This window comes from Canis lupus, chromosome 20 (genome assembly GCF_011100685.1).
Source record: "Canis lupus familiaris isolate Mischka breed German Shepherd chromosome 20, alternate assembly UU_Cfam_GSD_1.0, whole genome shotgun sequence".
In the NCBI taxonomy this organism is placed as follows: domain Eukaryota; kingdom Metazoa; phylum Chordata; class Mammalia; order Carnivora; family Canidae; genus Canis; species Canis lupus.
In genome coordinates, this window is record NC_049241.1 from 57232910 (window position 1) to 57251959 (window position 19050).

Genomic DNA, 19050 nt, shown 5'->3' on the forward strand with positions numbered 1-19050 from the left:
CTGCCCAACATCCATCTTTTATTTATTTATTTATTTTTTAAAAATTATTTTATTTTATTTATGATAGTCACAGAGAGAGAGAGAGAGAAAGGCAGAGACATAGGCAGAGGGAGAAGCAGGCTCCATGCACCGGGAGCCCGACGTGGGATTCGATCCCGAGTCTCCAGGATCACGCCCTGGGCCAAAGGCAGGCACCAAACCGCTGCGCCACCCAGGGATCCCCCATCTTTTAAATAAAAAATAGGATCTGCCCTGCCATGACCCTGCCCGGCCCGGTTCTAATAAAACTTCATTTACAAAAAGAGCCGGGCGGCCCGCGGCCGCGGTTAGCCAACAAGGTTCCCTAAAGATCACACGAAAAGGCCCTTTACCTTGATCACGGAGTGGGGTGTTCTGGCCTCGCCTTCCATTCCGAGCCCGGGTGCCTGCCCTGCATGCGTCCCCGCCAACCGCGGGCAGAGCCAGGAGCTGGCTGGGCGGCCCCAAGGGCCTCACGACGGGAAGAGCGAGGGCGGCGGCCAGCAGGCGTGTGGGCGGCGAGGAGGCCGTGTCCCGGCACCTGCCGCCCCGCCTGGGGCCTGGGGTTTGTGGAATCCGTCCCTCCTCTGGGAACCCGCACCCTGCCTCCCGTCGCGTGGCTCCAAACCCACCCAGGCATGGGGCGCCCTGCCGATTAAGGCTGGAGAGCGTCAATTCTATCCTTTCGGGGAGCTGAACACCCGAAAACAGAAGATACGGGATCAAGTTAGGGAACCGCATGCTGGAAACGCCACGGGGTCAGCAGGTCAGTTTTGCCCAAAATGTGGCCGGAGGGTGGGGGCGGGGGGTGTGGGAGACGTTCACAAAGTGGCTTAACCTGCTTCCCCCTGCCCAGGGCCTGGTGGGCACGGAGCGCCCCGCGACCAGCCCCAGGACCTGTCACCATGCCTGGGCCGGCTGTGCGACCGCGCATGGATTCCCTACCCTCTCTGGGCTCAGCGCCCCGAAGGGAAAGAGGGGGCACAGGGAGGGAAATCCAGCCCCAAACACGCTGCAGCTACGATGCAAACGTGCCGCTGCGACCGTGCACACGGGCGGCTCCTGCTTCTCCCTTCGGAGCTGGGGCGCCCCTCACGCCCTCGGCCCGGCCCGGCCTGGCGAGCCTCCAGCCCAGACACAGCTGGAGCGCGGGCGTCGGGGCCCCTGGATGTGCACCGTCCTTGCTTTTCCACGTGTGGCAATTGTCGTCTACCAACGTCCCAGGGCACAGGAGGCCCCGGTGGGTGGGGGGCGGCGAGGGCGGCGGGCGGCGGGCAGCGGGCTCCGGGGCTTCTCCGATCCCCGCCCCCCGCAGAGGGGGAAGGAAAGCCACGAAAGCCACGCAGGAAAGAGGCGCCCTGGTGGTGGTCTCGCTGCCCAGCGTGCCCGGGGCTCCCTGCCCTGGCCCCGGGGGGAGCCCAGCATGCGGAGGCTCCCCCCGACCCCCCCCGGTGTTACCTCTGGGACTGTCCCCGTGTCACAGCCCCCGCCCCAGCTCAAGGGCCGCGGCGGGCGGCGAGCCCTCTGCCTGGAATGCCCTTCCCATCTTCGAGGGAGGCGTCCTCTGCGGGCAGGCGGGGGGAAGTGATGCAGCGAGCACCCCCCTCCCTGCGGTCTGACGGTTGCACGGTGCTTCCGGGCGGCCGCGGGCCACAGGTCAGCCTGGCAGGCCCCAGGCGGCAGCTCCCCGGAGGACCCCCCACCCTGGTCACTCCAGTCCTGCAGGTAGGGCCCCCGGGGGGTGCTGGGGCTGGGAGTGGGCAGAGGCAGCACCTGGAGGGTGGGCAGGGCGGGGGCCCCAGCTGCTGAGCTCTGGGAAGGAGGTGCCCCTGCGCGGGTCCCTGGGTGCCGTCCTGCCCCCCCACCCCCCATGGTCCACCCTCACCCTCGACATTCTGTTCTGTCCACGTCACAAAAGCACAGGGTCCTTCCTGAAAGGTTGAGGGGTGACTTCCCTGCCTCCCCTGCCTGGAAGGGAGCCCAGAGAGGGCGACGGGCCGACCCAGGGCTCCAGCGGGTCAAGGGTGGGAAGCAGACGGAGACTGTCCCCCACTCGTGCCTAGGTCCCCGCCCTGCTCACCACCCCCACGTGCGTGCCCCTACGCCGGCCAGCATGAGCAGCCCCGAGCCACCGACTGGGACCCCCGGGCCTGACGCCCCCACCTGGCCGACTCAGCCCACCTACAGCAACCTCGGTGAGCCCCCGGGGCCCGGCTGGGGGACGCGGGACGGCGGGGCAGGGGGACCCTCTGCCTGAGGGCAGCTGAGCTCCCTTCTAGCGGCCAGTTCCCCACCTTTCATAAAACGCTGCTAAAAAGGGGAAAAAAGCTGGGATGATGGCGTGTAAAAATGAGGAAGCCAGAGTTCACAGAGGTGTGGTCAGGTGGCCAGCGCCACGCAGGGACCCGGGGTTGCCGGGCGTGGGCCGGACACTTCTCGGCCTCTGATGCATCACTCCTGTCCCCTCCTCTGTGAATTGGGGGCGGCCTCCGTAGCCCGTGGGGCGCGGGCCACTAGCATTCTCTTCACTCTGCAGACCGGGCAGTCCCGGCCGAGGGGTGGAGACGGGTGCCTGGGGCCGTGCTAGGGTCCTCACCCCCTTCCGTGCTCCTCCCCGCAGGTGAGGTCCGCGCCCAGCTGCTGCCCTCCAAGGCCTGCCGTCCCCGGGCACCTGGGCCCCCCCCGACCGACCCGCAGCCCCTGCCCCCGCCCCTGCCCAAGAAGACGCTGTGCAGGACCCGCTCCCTGCCCATGCACAGGGTCCCCAGCACCAGCCCTGCCCCGGCTCCGGCTGGGCAGCCTCGGAGGCCTTTCCTGGGGTCCCACAGTGTGGACGAGAGCCAGGCGGCCAGTGACAAAGCTTGGCCAGCCTGTCCCCCTGCAGAGCCGCGCTTCGGCTCCCTGGACACCTCGCTGGGCGCCCCCTGGTACGACCTGCACCGGCCCGAGGCCATGCGCACCATGCTGGAGGCGCGGCAGCTGGAGGGGGTCCGCGCGGTGCGGGCTCGGCTCCGGGCCCGGCTGCTGGGGGGCCACCCGGGCCCCTGCCAACCCGGCCACGGCTTCCGGCTCCTGGACCGCTCGCCTTGCGTGGAGAGCGGGGACGCCCTCTACTACCGCATGGTGCGGGTGGGCGACGAGGCGTGGCACATGCTGGCCGCCAAGGTGAGCCCCGCCACCGCCCGCCTCCTTGGGCGCCTCCCCAGTTTCCCAGCTTGGGCTAACGGGGCGCTGCAGCTTGGCCTACCCGCTTACTCTGCAACTAACGCCAACTAACACGCTCGGCCCCGGAACCACGTGTCTGAAGCGTGGGGCCGTGGACACGCGAAGCGCCTGCGCATCCCAACCCCACACGCCTCCCAGGAGCCCAGGAATCCGCACTTTAACCCGTTCTGCAGTGAACCGTGGCGGCGCCAGGCGGCCCCCGAGCTCACCCGCCGCAGCCAGCTGACCGCCACCACTTAACTACCCTGCGACCGTCCACATGTCATCTGGGCGCCCTGAGCCCCGCTGACTTCAAGGCGCCTTTACCCACCCAATCGCCACACTGACTTTACGGTGCAACTATCACCATATTTGTCATAACATCCTTCCACTTTAAAAAAAAATATTTTATTTTTATTTATTCATGAAAGACAGAGAGGGAGAGAGAGGCAGAGACAGGCAGAGAGAAGCAGGTTCCATGCAAGGAGCCCGATGTGGGACTCGGTCCCGGGTCTCCAGGATCACGCCCCGGGCTGCAGGGGGCACTAAACCGCTGCACCACCAGGGCTACCCTCCCCAGGTGGTTCTAATGTAATTCCCAGAGCTGATGCTCCCCTGACCTTCTAGAAGGAGCTTCACTGTCCAGAAGGGCAGTCGCTGGCCGGGGTCACTTCTGAGCACTCGATACAGGGCTGGTTCCAACTGAGATGTGCCCTGACCGTCGACTATTCCTGGGTCTCGAAGACTAATCTATTAGTGTCAAAAAATAACCCTAACGTAAAACATCTCAGGGATAGCTTTTATCTACGCCCACAACCGTTGCATGGTAACCTATTAGGTATATGGGGTCAAATAAAACAGAGTATGAAAATTATGTTAAAAAAAAAAAGAAGGGATCCCTGGGTGGCGCAGCGGTTTAGAGCCTGCCTTCAGCCCAGGGCGTGATCCTGGAGACCCTGGATTGAGTCCCGCATCGGGCTCCCTGCATGGAGCCTGCTTCTCCCTCTGCCTGTGTCTCTGCCTCTCTCTCTCTGTGTCTCTCATGAATAAATAAATAAAATCTTAAAAAAAAAAAAAAGAAAATCATGTTCACACTTCTTATCAATTTCCACATGTGGCTACTGGAAATGTTTAATTACACGGTGGCCTGGGTCGTAATCCTACTGGACAGGCCGGCCGTGGCACCTGAGCTGCCCTGTCCCCGGCGCCTCTGGCAGGCAGCATTTTGACCCCCGAACACCATGCTCCTCAGCGCGGCTTTCCTTGAAATCGCGCCGGCGACACGGCGACAGGCATCCGAATGAACATCTAACTCCTGGAGGCCACGCGGCCACTGGGCTCCCGAAGCGCCGCGGGGGCGGGTGGCGCTGGGCGGGCTCCCCGTGGTCAGGCCCTGATGGCCCCCCCTTTGCCCCTCAGGTGTCCAAGCCCGGAGCGGAGGAGCCCCACCCCTGGGGCCTGGAGCTGCAGGCCTCGCTCGCCCCGCACTTCAACCTGCAGGGCCTGTGCGGCCCGGTGCCCGAGGGCGCGCTGCCCGACGTGCCCTGGAGAGGCCCGGTGGTGCTGGCGGCCGAGGTGCCCGAGCTCACGGTGACGCAATGGCTGGAGGAGGCGGGCAGGCGGCAGCGGCCCGAGGAGTTCCCCTGGGTGGTGGCCGTGCTGCTGCTGCAGCTGACGTCAGCCCTGGAGCACCTGGAGGCGCGGGGCGCCGCCCTGGCCGAGCTGCGGCCTGAGAACCTGCTGCTGGTGGCGCCCCGAGGCTGTGCGGCCGCCGGGCCCCCGCGCCTGCTGCTGGCCGACTTTGGCCGCGTCCGCCCTCGGCCCCCGGGCCCCCCGGGCGCCCACGCGCTGCAGCTGGGCCGCCTGCTCCGCGCCCTACTCGGCCCCGCGGAGCCCTGCGCCTCCCCCTTGGCTGCGGGCCTGGAGGCTCTGGCGGCGCGGCTGGGCCGCTCCCGGCCCTCGGCCGCCCAGGCGCGGGGTGCGCTGCAGGCGCTGCTCTGGGGGCCCGGGCCCGAGCTGCACCGCCAGGGAGCCCCGCTGGGGCCGTGGCTGCAGGTGCGCCGCGCGCTGCTCGTGCTGCACCTGGCGGAGCGGGCCTCGGCCGGGGAGGCGCCGGGCCTGGAGGACTGGCTGTGCTGTGAGTACCTGGCTGAGGCCACCGAGGCCTCTGTGGGCCGCGCCCTGGCGCTGCTGTGGGACTGACACCCCGACGGACAGGCCCTCCCCAAGCGAGCGGACAGCCTCTTCCAGACGGGGCCGGCATGAGGGCACCTCCTCTCCAGCGCCCCCACTCCCGCTTCTACACCGGGGACTTAGGCCCAAGGCCTCCCCAGGAGAGCGGGCCCGGCGTGTCCCGAGGCTTTCCGATGCCAGGACCTTCCAGCAGGCGTGAGGCTGCGCTGGCCGCGCTGGACTCCCGTGTGCACCGTCCTCCCGAGAAGGTGGACGCGGCCTCCGTGTCTGGCCCCGGAGCACCCCTTGTGCTGCAGGTGCCGGTCATTCTGAGCGCATCCTTGTCAGGACCTGCTTGGGGTCCCGGGGGTAGGGGACGCTCCTAGGACCTGAGACGCCCGAGCGTGGCCTCGCTTCCCCGCGCTCCACCCTCCGCGGCCTCCTCGCTGCCCTTCTGTGAAGCTTGGTTCTGTGCAGCCGCCAGGCCTTCGCGTGGCTCTTCTGTCCAAGCAAATAAACTTGCCGCTCCTGGGCCCCGTGGCTCCGCCTCCTGTCGCCCGCCCCCGCCCCCAGCACCTGTCAGCACCTGGGGGGCCGCCACCTGACCACCTCCCCTCCAGGCTGTGGGTTCCCGAGGGCGGAAGCCAGGGGGGTGTCGACGCGCACACGGGATGGCGGCATAAACCGGCAAGGACGACGCACGGGGGAACCAGAGGGACAGAACAGGGCCTCGTTTACACCGCGGAGGAACACACGAGCCCTGGGGGGTGCCACTGCGCCTGCCTGGGGCCTCCAGTCACGGCCCTCACTTCCCCGCCCCCGTCAGGTTAGCCCGCAGGTATGACAGGTTCCTGGGCTGCTCAAACATCCCCCCTGGCTCCTTAGTACCCAGGATACAGTGGGCTCCTCCCCAGGCTCCCCAAGCCCCGGCCAACCCCGCCGGCCACACTGCCCACCCTCGGAGCCTCCTGACCTGCGGAGGAGCACCCTCCCCTCTCCTCGTGGGCTTCACACTCCTAGTCATCCTTCAATACCCCAACTCCAAAGCCCTTTGTCCAGCCTTGACTCCCCCCCAGGCTGGGGGGTTGTGCAGCTCTGCGTCTTCGGACTTTGAAGGCTGGCCCCGTCCTCAGGCAACATCCCGCCCCAGCACGATACTCCCCAATCCCTATGGGTTCTTTTCCTGCCCCATAGAAGATGCCCTTTCCCACCCCCACCCAGCCCAGGCCTGGGTGTGAACCTCTGGCCACGCGCCCAGATGTGGCCAGCAGGTGGCGCTGCGGCCCTGCCCAACGTAGCCTTAGGGGGCCCCTGACCCCAGCCCACCCTCCAGCTGTGGCCCTTGCTGGAGCTCCTGTCCCAGCACTGCCCCACAAGGCCCTCCCCAGGGGCCGCTGTGCACACGGGGTCTACACAGGTGCTAAAGCGGGGGCGCAGGACCAGACACCCCACACAAGTCCCAGGCAGCAGGCCTGGGGCACAGGTCGTGGCCCAGGGCAAGCAGAGGGAACTCTGCCAGCAGCCTTATCTGGCCCTCCCAGATAAGGGCACCAGAGACGCCAGAGCAGGGGAGCAGGAGGCCCAGGTTCGGGCGGGGCAGCCTGACACCCGGAGCCACGCTCCACCCCCACCCCTGGAAAGGACCAAGGACTGCTGGGAAAACGAGGCAGGGTCAGAAGTGAGAAGTGAGGGGGTCAGGAAGCTCAGGACATCCCCCCGCCCCCAAGCTCTGCAGCCCCCCCGGGGTGGGGTCGGGGGGCCGGGGCAACACCACTGAGCCAACACAGTCTTGGAGGTGTCATCACTTTTATTCAGTTTTCAGAGCACTAGAAGGGTAGATTAACACCTATCTTTTCAAGGTAAGAGACCTAAGATTTCCAAGAGCCTTCAAATAAGAAACTCCTCCTCCAAATACAGGGACAATCGGAATCATCTTAAACCAGCAATAAAAAAGTAAAATATAAACTTTTATTTAGAATTAAAGCAAATACTTCAGTATCACAAACACAATATTAAACTTCAAGAAATATACCGCTAATTTGGAGTGAGCGTTTATTTGCACAATTACAACATGCGGACAAACCCAGCAGAGATGAGCAGGCCTGCCGTCGGCGCCCCCAGCACAGCCGTCGGTCCGCCACCCGCACAAAGCACGACAGGCAAAGGGACCGCGGTCCAGGGCTCCGGCGGCGGCAGAGCACAAGGGCCGCAGGCGGCACTGCCACTACTCCTCCTCTCCCGAAGACTCTCTCTCAAACGTGTAGGCCATGAAGCAAGCGTCGGGTCTCTTGGGGACAAGGGGATGCCCCGGTCTCACAATCTCAAAGCCCAAAAAGCTGAAGGTCCGGAGCAAGGCGGCTGCGGAGAAAAGGCAGTCAGAGCAGCCGCAGGGCCTGCGGGACCCTGGGCTCTGCGCCTGCCTGGCACCTGTGGCCGAGCCCTGTGCGCCCCGTGCCCGGCACCCCAAGGCTCCGCCACTCAGGGTCCAGCCCTCCCCTCTGCAGCCCCTACCTCTGTCATCGCGGTTCTTATGGAAGCAAATGAAGACGTGGGCGGCGTGCAGCTGCTCCTCCGCGAACTCGAGAAGAACTGCGAAGCTGAAGGGCCACCGTCAGCCCCACCTGCCCGCCAGGGACACCGCCCCCCCCCCCCGCCTCATTCCCAGGGAGCACACAGCGCCCCTACCCCCAGGGTCAGAGTCCCCCAGGAACCGCTGCTCAGTGTGCAGAAAGAAACCCCCCCACACCCCGCGACCAGGCGGGCAGCCCAGCTCCACCCCAGCCCCGCCCTCACCTGTCCTTGCTGCCCTCGGGCAGGGCGCCGCCTGGGATCTCGATGTAGAGGCAGCCGCCGCTCAGCACCGCTCTCCAGTTAATGTGTTTGGAGCCCGTGAGCCTGGTCTGGACGTTCAGAATCCTCGTCTTGCTGTTAGACGTTAGTTCCTCTGTTACATTCAGCCGATTATCCTGCAGGAGGAGAGCGCTCTATCCGCACCCCAGACACCTGCCAAGTCTCCCCACAGCCGACACTTTTGCAAAACCCAGAAAAGGAATGAGAGAACCGCCCATCCCCGCACCCAGCGCACTGCTGTCTGGACGCGGGAAGGGGTCTCCGGCCACGTCCAGACCTCAGCGGGCGCCCCCGACCCTGCAGTGGAGTTAAAGCCCTGGGGCTGAAAGGCAGGTGCACACAGGTGCGCGCCCCGACACCCCCACCCCCACCGCAGCCAGAAACGGGGGTTACTTACAGAGTAAAATAAATTAGCTGAAAGATTGTGATCCCTCTGACTATTCCCTCGCCCACCTGGGATCTTCAGGGGTGGGTGAGGGACATCAGGAGCACCACCGAGGCCCTGGACCCAGGTTACTACAGCAGTGAGGAGACACCCTGGAACTGCGAGAAACGGGGCGCTCAGCCCGGGGAGGCGCCCCCGGAGCCCCCCGCGCCCCCCACGGGCGGCTGTTTACACCGGGGCCCCGCCGCTTCCGCCTGTCAGGGCCCCGGCCAGCGCCGCCCTGCCCCCCGCCCTCACCGCCGCGCCGACCCCTCCGGTGCTCGCAGCCACTTCCCTTTCCCACTCCGCCCGCGCGGACTTCCCCTTCTCCCCCCGCAGCCCGGCGCCCGCTCGGGGGACAGCGGCCCCGGCCTCCCGGCCTCGCGGGCCTCCCTCGCCTGCGGCGCCCCTCCCGCGCCCTCCCCGCGGCCTCGGGGTTGCGTCATCGCGACAGACGCGGCCCCGAGGGAGGTTTTCACAATCGGCGCGCTCGGCAGCGCCAGCAGCCATTTGCTGCGCAGTGTAAACAGGCCCCGAAGCCGCCTCCATTTTGCACGGCTCGCGCCGGGGCCCCCCCAGGCCGGCCCGTCGTCTCCGGGCCCAGCGCCGCGTCCCCGCCCGCCGGGGACCCGGGCACCTGCCGCAGGCGCGCGTCGTCGGGGAGCGCGGGGCCCGGAGCCCGCGGGGGGGGTGGGGGGGGCGGCCCCCCAGGAAGGCCCCGCCGCCGCCTACGTGGCGCCCCGGGCTCCGCGCGTCCTCGGGGGTCTCGGGGCGCCGCTCCCTCCGCGCCCGCGGCCGACCCCCGACCCCCGACCCGACTCGGCCTCGGCCCCCCCGCCGGGCCCCCGAGGCGCCGCCGGACCGTGGCCGCCCGCCCGCCCCGCCCCGGCACCTCCGCGGCCGGCTCCCCGCGGGCCTGCGCCGCGGCCCTTCTGGAAGCTTCGGGCGGGGGCGGGGCGCTCACCTCTCGCTGCTGCGGCCTCCGCGGCTGTGCAGGCTGAGGAGCGGCATGGCGCGGGCGGCGTGGACGGTGGCGCTGGGTTTATCCCCTTCCTTCTCTCTGGCGAAGCAGTGGCTGTTGAGGATCCGCTGCAGGGAGGATTTCACCATCCGGCCGCTGGGGTCCGAAACCAGAAAACCTCCGCTGCGCTTCTCCGCGCCGCCGCCGCTGCTCGCCGTTCGCAAAATGGCGCCGCCGCCGCCGCCCGCCTTTATAGGCGCCGCGCCCGGGCCACGCCCCCACGCCGCCTGGAACGAGGCCGCGCGAGGGGGCGGGGCCTCGGGCCCCCCGGGAAATGCAGGCGTGCCCGCCCCCCTCGGCGTCCGATTGGTGGATGGGGCCGAGTGGGGCGTGGCCTCGGGGGCCCCGCCCCGCCCGCCTGGCTTCGCTCCGCGGGCGCGCGGGGGGCGGGGCGCCGTGGCGTCGGGAACCGGACGCGCGCCCCGCCCCCATCAGCCGGGCCCGGGGGCTCCGCGGGCTTTCGGGGCCTGGCGGGGGCCGCGTCTGCGCCGTGGCCCTGTCACTGTCGCCAAGGTCCCTGTCCCCAGCGGGACCCCCCCCCCGGGAGGCCGGGGGCGACAGAGGCCCCGTATTCGCGGGCAGGGGTCCCAGGGCCCCCCTCTGCGGGGAGGAGGTTCTGTACGGAGGATACGCGGAGTTAGTGAAATCGTGCGTGTCGCGTCCGGGCTTAGCCAACCACCCTCCTGCTCGCAGAGGAACGCGGACCCTCCCCGGTGGACGCGGACCTTCTCCGGGTGGACGCGGACCCTCCCCGGTGGACGCGGACCCTCCCCCGTGGACGCGGACCCTCCCCGGTGGACGCGGACCCTCCCCCGTGGACGCGGACCCTCCCCGGGTGGACGTGGACCCTCCCCGGGTGGACGTGGACCCTCCCCCGTGGACGCGGACCCTCCCCGGTGGACGCGGACCCTCCCCGGGTGGACGCGGACCCTCCCCGGGTGGACGTGGACCCTCCCCCGTGGACGCGGACCCTCCCCCGTGGACGCGGACCCTCCCCGATGGACGCGGACCCTCCCCCGTGGACGCGGACCCTCCCCGGGTGGACGCGGACCCTCCCCCGTGGACGCGGACCCTCCCCGGTGGACGCGGACCCTCCCCCGTGGACGCGGACCCTCCCCGGGTGGACGAGGACCCTCCCCGGTGGACGCGGACCCTCCCCGGGTGGACGTGGACCCTCCCCCGTGGACGCGGACCCTCCCCCGTGGACGCGGACCCTCCCCGATGGACGCGGACCCTCCCCCGTGGACGCGGACCCTCCCCGGGTGGACGCGGACCCTCCCCCGTGGACGCGGACCCTCCCCGGTGGACGCGGACCCTCCCCCGTGGACGCGGACCCTCCCCGGGTGGACGAGGACCCTCCCCGGTGGACGCGGACCCTCCCCGGGTGGACGCGGACCCTCCCCCGTGGACGTGGACCCTCCCCGGGTGGACTCGGACCCTCCCCCATGGACGCGGACCCTCCCCGGGTGGACGCGGACCCTCCCCCGTGGACGCGGACCCTCCCCCATGGACGCGGACCCTCCCCGGGTGGACGCGGACCCTCCCCGGTGGACGCGGACCCTCCCCGATGGACGCGGACCCTCCCCCGTGGACGCGGACCCTCCCCGGGTGGACGCGGACCCTCCCCCGTGGACGCGGACCCTCCCCGGTGGACGCGGACCCTCCCCGATGGACGCGGACCCTCCCCCGTGGACGCGGACCCTCCCCGGGTGGACGCGGACCCTCCCCCGTGGACGCGGACCCTCCCCGGTGGACGCGGACCCTCCCCCGTGGACGCGGACCCTCCCCGGGTGGACGCGGACCCTCCCCGGGTGGACGCGGACCCTCCCCGGTGGACGCGGACCCTCCCCGGGTGGACGCGGACCCTCCCCCGTGGACGCGGACCCTCCCCTGGTGGACGCAGCCCCCTCGGGCAGGAGTCCCAGCCCTTGAAGGCCGAGCGAAGCCCGCCGACCCCGCACCCACCGACCAGGACCCGCTTCCTCTCTGGGTTTACATTCCGGGCACCAAGGCTGGGAGCCTGTAGATCTGAGGCAACTCCTGTATGGTTTTTTGTTGTCACAACTCCCGCCTCGTTTTTATCTCGTTTATCTCAATCTGCTGTGTCCACTTGGGCTAGAGACACACACTTTCCCCAAAAGGACCTTGAATGATTGCAAAACCCTCAGAAGCTAAGTCTGCAAACACGGCCGAGTCCCTGTGTGTCTCGGAATCCCCTCGCGGGGGGCGCGCCCCTCATCACCGCTGCTACTTCCAAGTACAGGGTCTTACCTACGGTTCCGTGTGTACACTGGGAAAACTCCGCAGACTCAAGAGCCCAGGGCGGGGGGCAACCCGGGAATGTTCCTGGGAAAGAATATTGAATCCCTGACTTTGATTTTTTTTTTTTATTTATTTACTTATTTATTTATTTATGATAGGCACACAGTGAGAGAGAAGGAGAGAGGCAGAGACACAGGCAGAGGGAGAAGCAGGCTCCATACTCCGGGAGCCCGACGTGGGACTCGATCCCGGATATCCAGGACCGCGCCCTGGGCCAAAGGCAGGCGCCAAACCGCTGCGCCACCCAGGGATCCCTGAATCCCTGACTTTGTTTACAACTGCAGCTCGTGGTGCAAAGTAAAAGCAAGTGAATTCTTAACTTTCCGATGGTTTTGAATCGTGGCGCAGAGGCGCCCGGTCTCACGGGGAAGGCTCCCTGCGGGCCCCCACCCCAGGGTGCTGCTTCCTTGTCCTCACTACTTGTAGGATTGTCGTCTTCCTTATAACGTAGGCCCCGGGCTTCTCCGGGTTGCGAAATGCGTTGTTTTGCGGGGGTTTTGCGTCTTGATGGCTCCCCAGCATTTGGCACAGACCAGTGATTCTGGGCCAAGAATCCAGAATCCAGAGCTGCCGCTGGTCACGTGGTCATGTGGTGTTTACCCCCCATGAGGTCAGAAAGCGACAGAGGTCACAGCTGCCCCCCAGCGCTGGTGGGTTGGAGAGCATGTGGGGCCCGCCCCCCGGAGGAACCTGGTGGGGTGAGATGTCCCGCCAGAAACCCAAGAGGGTCCCTTCTTCGATGACAGGCATTGCAGGTTGCTGGCCCGAGTGCTCTTTAGTTTGGAATCCTTGTGGGTGGAAAGGGGGGAAAAGCATAGCCTCTTAGTAAAAAACGAGTTTCAGCAGCTTGCAGAAAAGCAGAGATCAGAGAGAAAAGGGGGCGCGTGGGGGGTCAGGTAGGGCAGGGCATCCGAGGGCGCCCAGTGCAGGGCAGGGATGTGAGAGCAGCAGCCCTAGTGTCCCTTGTCCTCTTCGGAACGGTGGGCCCCGGGTCTGGGGGCACTCCCTCTGCCCGGGGAGGCAGGAGGGACATTTGTGGCCGTGCTACCGGCTGTGGGTGCCGGGAGGGGACTGAGGCCCCCGCCTCCACCGGGACCGTAGGCGCCGAGGCTGGGTCCGAATGTTTCCAGATCTCATCCGGCTGCGGGATCCCGGGCACTGGTGTCCAGGTCCTCGGGCAGGAACACGTCCCCACTCTGCCCAGGCAGGCCGGGCAGGTCTGGGGCCCGGTCACCTCTGGTCCCTAGCGCTCGATGCCACAGCTGCCCCCGTCGTGCCAACCACAGCACCGCTGCGGGTACAGCTGCAGATGCTGCGTCTGTGAGGAAGGACGCGTCCCGTCTCCGAGGACCACGGCGGGGAGGGGGAAGAGGCTGAGGGTCAGCACCGGGGCTCAGGGCCGCCTGCCCGGGCTGGGCTTGCTGGGGACCGAGAGTCCCATCAGGCTGGCCTTGCTGGAACAGGCATCCGTGAGAGGTGACGGACTCCCCCAGACCGCAGAGTAGGAAAGAGGGGTGTCAGGGAGGACTTCTAGGATGTGTCACCTCACATGGTCTTGCAGAGGGGAGCAAGTGAAGGCCCCAGGGTGGGGGTGACCCGGGGTTCCCGGGGGCCCGGTGTCTCACCAGGTCCTCCCGAGAGGGTGGGAGCCCCAGAGACGGGCAGACCCTGCGCTACTGACGGTGAGGACGGAGGAGGGACCACAGACCATGGAGCTGATGCCTCTGGAAGGTGGGGGGTTAGGAGCGGGTCCTCCTGGGGCCCTGGGGGGATGAAGGGGTGACCAGTCCTGCTCGCGCCTGGGTTTCAGGACTTCCGAGCCCAGAACCATCAGATCCCTGTGGTTTGAAGCCACTAAAGTGGTGGTGACCTGTCACAGGGCCCCGGGGGGCTCCCACGTGGAGTGAAGGGAGCCCCGGCTCAGGCTCAGCCACGGGTGACGTGTGACCATGTGGACTTCAGCCAAGCGCGGGGATCCCTAGTTCATGCCGAAGTGTTTCAATCTTTACATCCGCCTTTATTTTATTTTTTTAAAGATTTTATGTATTTATTCATGAGAGAGAGAGAGAAGTGGAGACACAGGCAGAGGGACAAGCAGGCTCCCTGCGGGGACCCCGACGCAGGACTGGATCCCGGGACCCCAGGATCACGCCCTGGGCTGAAGGCAGGTGCTCAAGTGCTGAGCCCCCCAGGGATCCCCGACATCCACCTTTAAAACAAAATTTAGAAAGTGAGACGGAGCCGCGGACACAGGGCTGGGTGGGCGGGGGTGGGGGGGTCCGCGGCAGAAGTTCCTCGACTGTTCTGCGCATCTGGCAATTCCCATAATAAAGTAAGAAAAGTAAGAAAAGAAGGAGCTCAGCCTCGTCCTGTCACGTCTGGCCTGGCCCTTCCCGGGAGCGAGCAGCGGGTGAGAGCATAGGAGCCCCCCCCCCGGCCCCCCGGGTCCCACCGCGGCCCAGGAGGCCCGGCCCGGGCCGTGGCCCAGTAGAGCGCAGGCCGCCGGTGGCATCGGGCAGCTCCGCCGGGGCCGGGGGACACAGCCGCGCAGGGCTCATCTCCAGCCTCCACGGCGCACACCTCCCGGCTTCGAGCGCCTGGACGCCGCCCGCCCGCAGCAGCTTCGTCGCACGCGACGAAGGTCTCCTCGAGGGTCTCGGGGTGGGGAGAAGCGGAGCCACAGCCGAGGCCCGACCGCAAGGGCACGGATGCGGTTTCCCGCCCGCATGGCCCCTGCTCCGGGTCCGAGGTTGTCTGCGGCTCTACGGAATTTCAGTGGCTAAATACGGGACCCGTGGGGCGCCCGGGGGCTCGGCCGTGGGGCAGGTGACTCTTTGTCTCCGGCTTGTGAGTCTGAGCCCCACGGTCGGCATAGAAATGATTAAAAAAATAAATAAATAAAGGGGCACCGGGGGGGGGGGGGGCCCAGCGGTTTGGCTGCTGGAGCCTGCTCAGGTTTCCCTGCGTGGAGCCTGCTCCTCCCTCTGCCTGTGTGTGTCTCTCTCTCTCTCTCTCTCTCTCTGTGTGTCTCATGAATAAATACATAAACTTAAAAAAATAATAATAAACCCAAGAGCAACGGATGTTCACTGAGGAAACTTACTGTATACAGGCCTATTTCTTACTGGATCTTTTCTTTCTTTTTTTTTTTTGGATCTTTTCTTTCTTGTATATTTTTAATATCTGTATTTATACTATGTGTTAGTAAAATATTCTGTGTTATATACATTTTATATACTTAGATATTTATAAACATATATTTTGCTGCACCTAATTTCATGTGTTTCTCTATGTGCCTTATGCTATGTATTATATTTATAACAAATGTATATTCTAAAGAATACATTTATTTTCTATCTGTGTCTTTGAACTAATATTTTGTGACAGGTTTGTTCAGAGTTTGTATACCATGCAATATTCTCATTTATTTTATTTTTAAAATTTTGTTTATTTTGGGCGGGGGCCAGAGGAAGAGAGAATCTTTTCTTTTTTTAAGATTGTATTTATTTAACAGAGAGAGAGAGAGAGTGCGCAAGCAGGGGGAGCAGGAGAGGGATAAGCAGACCCTCCAATGAGCAGGGAGCTCGACACAGGGCGTGATTTCAGGGCCCTGAGATCATGACCTGAGCTGGAATCAAGAGTTGGATGCTTGAATTACCAACTGAATTACCCAGACCCCCTGCAATACTTTCGTATAAAGAGTACAATTCGGGGATCCCTGGGTGGCTCAGCGGTTTAGCACCTGCCTTTGGCCCGGGGCACGATCCTGGAGTCCTGGGATCGAGTCCCATGTCGGGCTCCCTGCTTGGAGCCTGCTTCTCCCTCCTCCTGTGTCTCTGCCTCTCTCTCTCTCTCTTTCTCTCTGTGTCTATCATAAATAAATAAATAAATAAATCTTTTAAAAAAATAAATAAAGAGTACAATTCAATCATTTTTAGTATATTCATGGATACGGGCAAGCAACACCACAGTCAATTTTTGGACGTTCACGTGTAGGGTTGGCAGTGGTGGGCACGGAGTCCTTCTATGTTTAGCTTTTCAGGAACCACCAAACTGTAACATACACTTAAGGGAAAACAAAGTGTGGCTTACGAAACGCGATGTTCAGGTGTTCACGGACGATGGCGGTATTTTTTAACAGTTGTTTATTCATATGAGAGAGAGTGAGCAAGCAGGGGGAGGAGCGGTGGGGGTGGGAGGACAATCTCAAGCAGATTCCACACCGAGCACAGAGGCCGACACAGGGCTCCGGGTCACGACCCTGAGATCACGACCATGAGATCACGACCTGAGATCATGACCCTGAGATCACGACCTGAGATCAAAATCTGAGCCAACACCAACAGCCGGGCGGTTTACTGATAGCCACCCAGGCGCCCATGATGGTAGTTTTATTTTATTCTTTTTTAGGATTTTATTTATTTGACAAAGAAAGAGAGAGCACTAGCGGGGGGGGGGGGCAGAGGGAGAAGCAGACTCTCCGCTGAGCAGGGAGCCCCTTGTGGGACTCGATTCCAGGACCCTGGGATCACGACCTGAGCCTAAGGCAGAGGCGTCACCAGCGGAGCCCCTAGGTGCCCCACGATGCCAGTTTTTAAAAAGTGAGTATGCAGGCGTGGCTGGCTGGCTCAATGGGTAGAGCGTGCGGCCCTTGATCTCGGGGTCGTGAGTTCGAGCCCCGTGTGGGGTGTGGCGTCTATTTAAAACACAGAAATAAGCTCGCTTCGGCAGCACATATACTAAAATTGGAACGATACAGAGAAGATTAGCATGGGTAGGTTGGTTCAGTAATAAATGTGAGACCTTTCAGCTGAAAAAAAAAAAAAAACACAGAAATAAGATTCTGTAAATAATATTAAAACAAAAGCTACACACGCGCCGGGAACGAACACTCCGGTGTGAGGGTGTCTGGGTTTGGACCGGCGCGTGCTGCACGTGCTAGAAACGGTCTCTCTGAGCTCGTCTGCATCATCGAAATGTTCGAGTTTCTTTTTCTTTTCATTTTTTTTAAGATTGTATTTATTCATAGAGACACAGAGAGAGAGAGAGAGAGAGAGGCAGAGACACAGGCAGAGGGAGAAGCAGGCTCCACGCAGGGAACCCGATGTGGGACTCCATCCCGGGTCTCCAGGATCACACCCTGGGGCTGCAGGTGGCGCCAAACCGCTGCACCACCAGGGCTGCCCAATGTTCGGGTTTCTCTGTGTCACAAGGGACAGTGTGAGCCCTGCTTTGGGGTGCGGGAGGCTGCCGGCCTCAGCTACGTGGTGGGCAGCTTGGCCAGGTTTCGTGGTTGCTCCTGGGGACCCCTCGGCAGCTCAGAGTTTGAGCGGCCTGGACCCACTGCCCCTTGGAGACCCTGGAGCGGCCCAGGCTGTCCAGCTGCAAACGCCTGGGTGCAGACCGAGGATGTGACTTTGCATCTTGAGAGGGGAGCCCAGAGCCGCCCAGAGCAGGGGACCCCGTGTCCCTGCACAATCACTTGGGGAGCACGAGGGGTCCAGGTGTAGGAGTGTCTCGGAGCCGCTGTGACCATGAACCACAACAGGGCAGCCGAAAGCAGCTTCTGGGGGGGGTGGGGAAGCCAGTGGGGTGCAGCTTCCTGGGGGCGTCCTCCCTGTCCCTGCAGCCCCTGGGGGCCGCGTCCCTCCCCGCCCGCTCCACGTCATCTTCTCTTTCAGGGACGCCATCCTGGGGATCGGGGCCACTTCGCCCTGCGCGGCCTCCACTAAAGGCAGCGCCCCGTGTCAGTCTGCTCGGCCGCAGGACGGCGTCACGGGCCCACGGGCTGGGGGCACGGGCTGGGCTTTGGAGGCCAGAAATCCGAGATCCAGGCCCGGGCCCGTCTGGCGTCCGGCAGGGCCCCCTCGCTGGCTGGTGGGCGGCCGTCGCCTCCCCATGTCCGCGTGTGCTGGGGGGCAGGGGGCTCTCTCTGGGGCCCCTCCCATGAGGTGCTGATCCCTTCCACGGGGGCTCCACTCCCCGGGCCCGCTCACCCCAAAGGCTCCACGTCCATGTACCATCGCACCGGAGGCTGAGTTTCAACATAGAAGCTTTGGGGGGCACAATGTTCAGTCTACAGCTGACGCCCCAAGGTCACAGTCTGAGGTTCTGGGTGGCAGGACGGGAACAGAACCCTTTGGGGGTACGATTAACCCACGATGCGCAAGAGGGGTGTCGGGAAGGCCGAGCTCCGGCACAGGGCCTCATGCGAGCCCCCGGGGGACCAGGGAAGTGCGGGGAGCAGGTCCTGGGGGGCGACGGCGTTCCTGCCCCGGCGGAGGCCCGTTCCCCACGCAGGTGCCTCAGGCTTCTCCCCATCACAAAGGACGGACGCCCGGACGCCAGGACGCCCAGACTTGGCCGGGCTGCCATCCGGGGTCTGTGAGTCCGCAGCCGCTCTCCAGCTCTGACGCCCCCCCCCCCCCCCACCTCGTGTACCGGGGTCTAACCGGCCGCCGGCTCTGCTGCGGGCGGTTCGGATTCCAGACGGGAGGCCCATCGCCCTCTGTGGCCCATCGCAGCGTGGGGGCCTGAGCAGCATCCGCCACGCTCTCGATGCCAGGGGCACCCACGGGGGACGACCCCCGCCCCGAGGGGTGCAGAGTCGCTCCTAGCGGAGAACCACAGACCTACAGCGACAGATGTCCTATCCCATCACAAATTTTAGAACATCTGGCTCAAGTGGAGGATTTAAACGCTTCTTGATGCTTTCGGGATAAGTTTGTGACAGTTGATGTTAGGGTTTGGTTTGTTCGCACAGCTCCTGTGGGAGGGGGTTACATTTGGGGGAGGGGGGCCCTCTGGGGGGCCCTGGGGGCTCAGTCGGTCGAGTGTTCGTGATTTCAGCTCAGGTCGTGCGGTCGAGTTGGTTGGGTTTTGGTCATTCCTGGGTGAAGTGGTATTTCAAGATTCTACATAAGCTCACAGGGTGTATTAATTCAACTATACTACATGGAATTCATTGTTTGGGTTTTTTTTTTTTTTTTTAAGGCTTGTTTATTTATTTAGAGAGAGCACGTGTGTGAGCAGGGGAGGG

At 64.3% G+C, this 19050-nt stretch overlaps 2 protein-coding genes and 1 long non-coding RNA gene across 5 annotated transcripts; 2 read left to right on the plus strand and 1 right to left on the minus strand.

The window, feature by feature from the left end:
* Positions 1 to 1609: 1609 nt before the first annotated feature.
* Positions 1610 to 5928, plus strand: PEAK3 (PEAK family member 3). Of its 3 annotated transcripts, none has more exons than XM_038567898.1 (4): positions 1610 to 1743; positions 1937 to 2213; positions 2639 to 3183; positions 4642 to 5928. In XM_038567898.1, exons 2-4 carry the CDS (start codon positions 2132 to 2134, stop codon positions 5422 to 5424), a joined length of 1410 nt encoding a protein of 469 aa, XP_038423826.1. In that variant the 5' UTR covers positions 1610 to 1743; positions 1937 to 2131; the 3' UTR covers positions 5425 to 5928. The 3 variants fall into 3 exon arrangements, with proteins under 3 accessions (XP_038423826.1, XP_038423827.1, XP_038423828.1); XM_038567899.1 differs by having other exon boundaries at positions 1631 to 1743; positions 2082 to 2213; XM_038567900.1 differs by having other exon boundaries at positions 1655 to 1743; positions 1942 to 2213.
* A 1255-nt stretch (positions 5929 to 7183) lies between these two features.
* OAZ1 (ornithine decarboxylase antizyme 1) lies at positions 7184 to 9844 on the minus strand. Its single transcript, NM_001127234.1, is given in 5 exon segments — positions 7184 to 7752; positions 7906 to 7991; positions 8188 to 8360; positions 8642 to 8787; positions 9633 to 9844. Coding segments are annotated over 5 exon segments (684 nt in total). The 5' UTR covers positions 9779 to 9844; the 3' UTR covers positions 7184 to 7618.
* A 251-nt stretch (positions 9845 to 10095) lies between these two features.
* LOC119864598 lies at positions 10096 to 12330 on the plus strand. Its single transcript, XR_005374473.1, has 2 exons — positions 10096 to 10337; positions 12110 to 12330. It is a non-coding gene; the product is annotated as an uncharacterized LOC119864598 (long non-coding RNA).
* The last annotated feature ends 6720 nt before the right edge of the window (positions 12331 to 19050 follow it).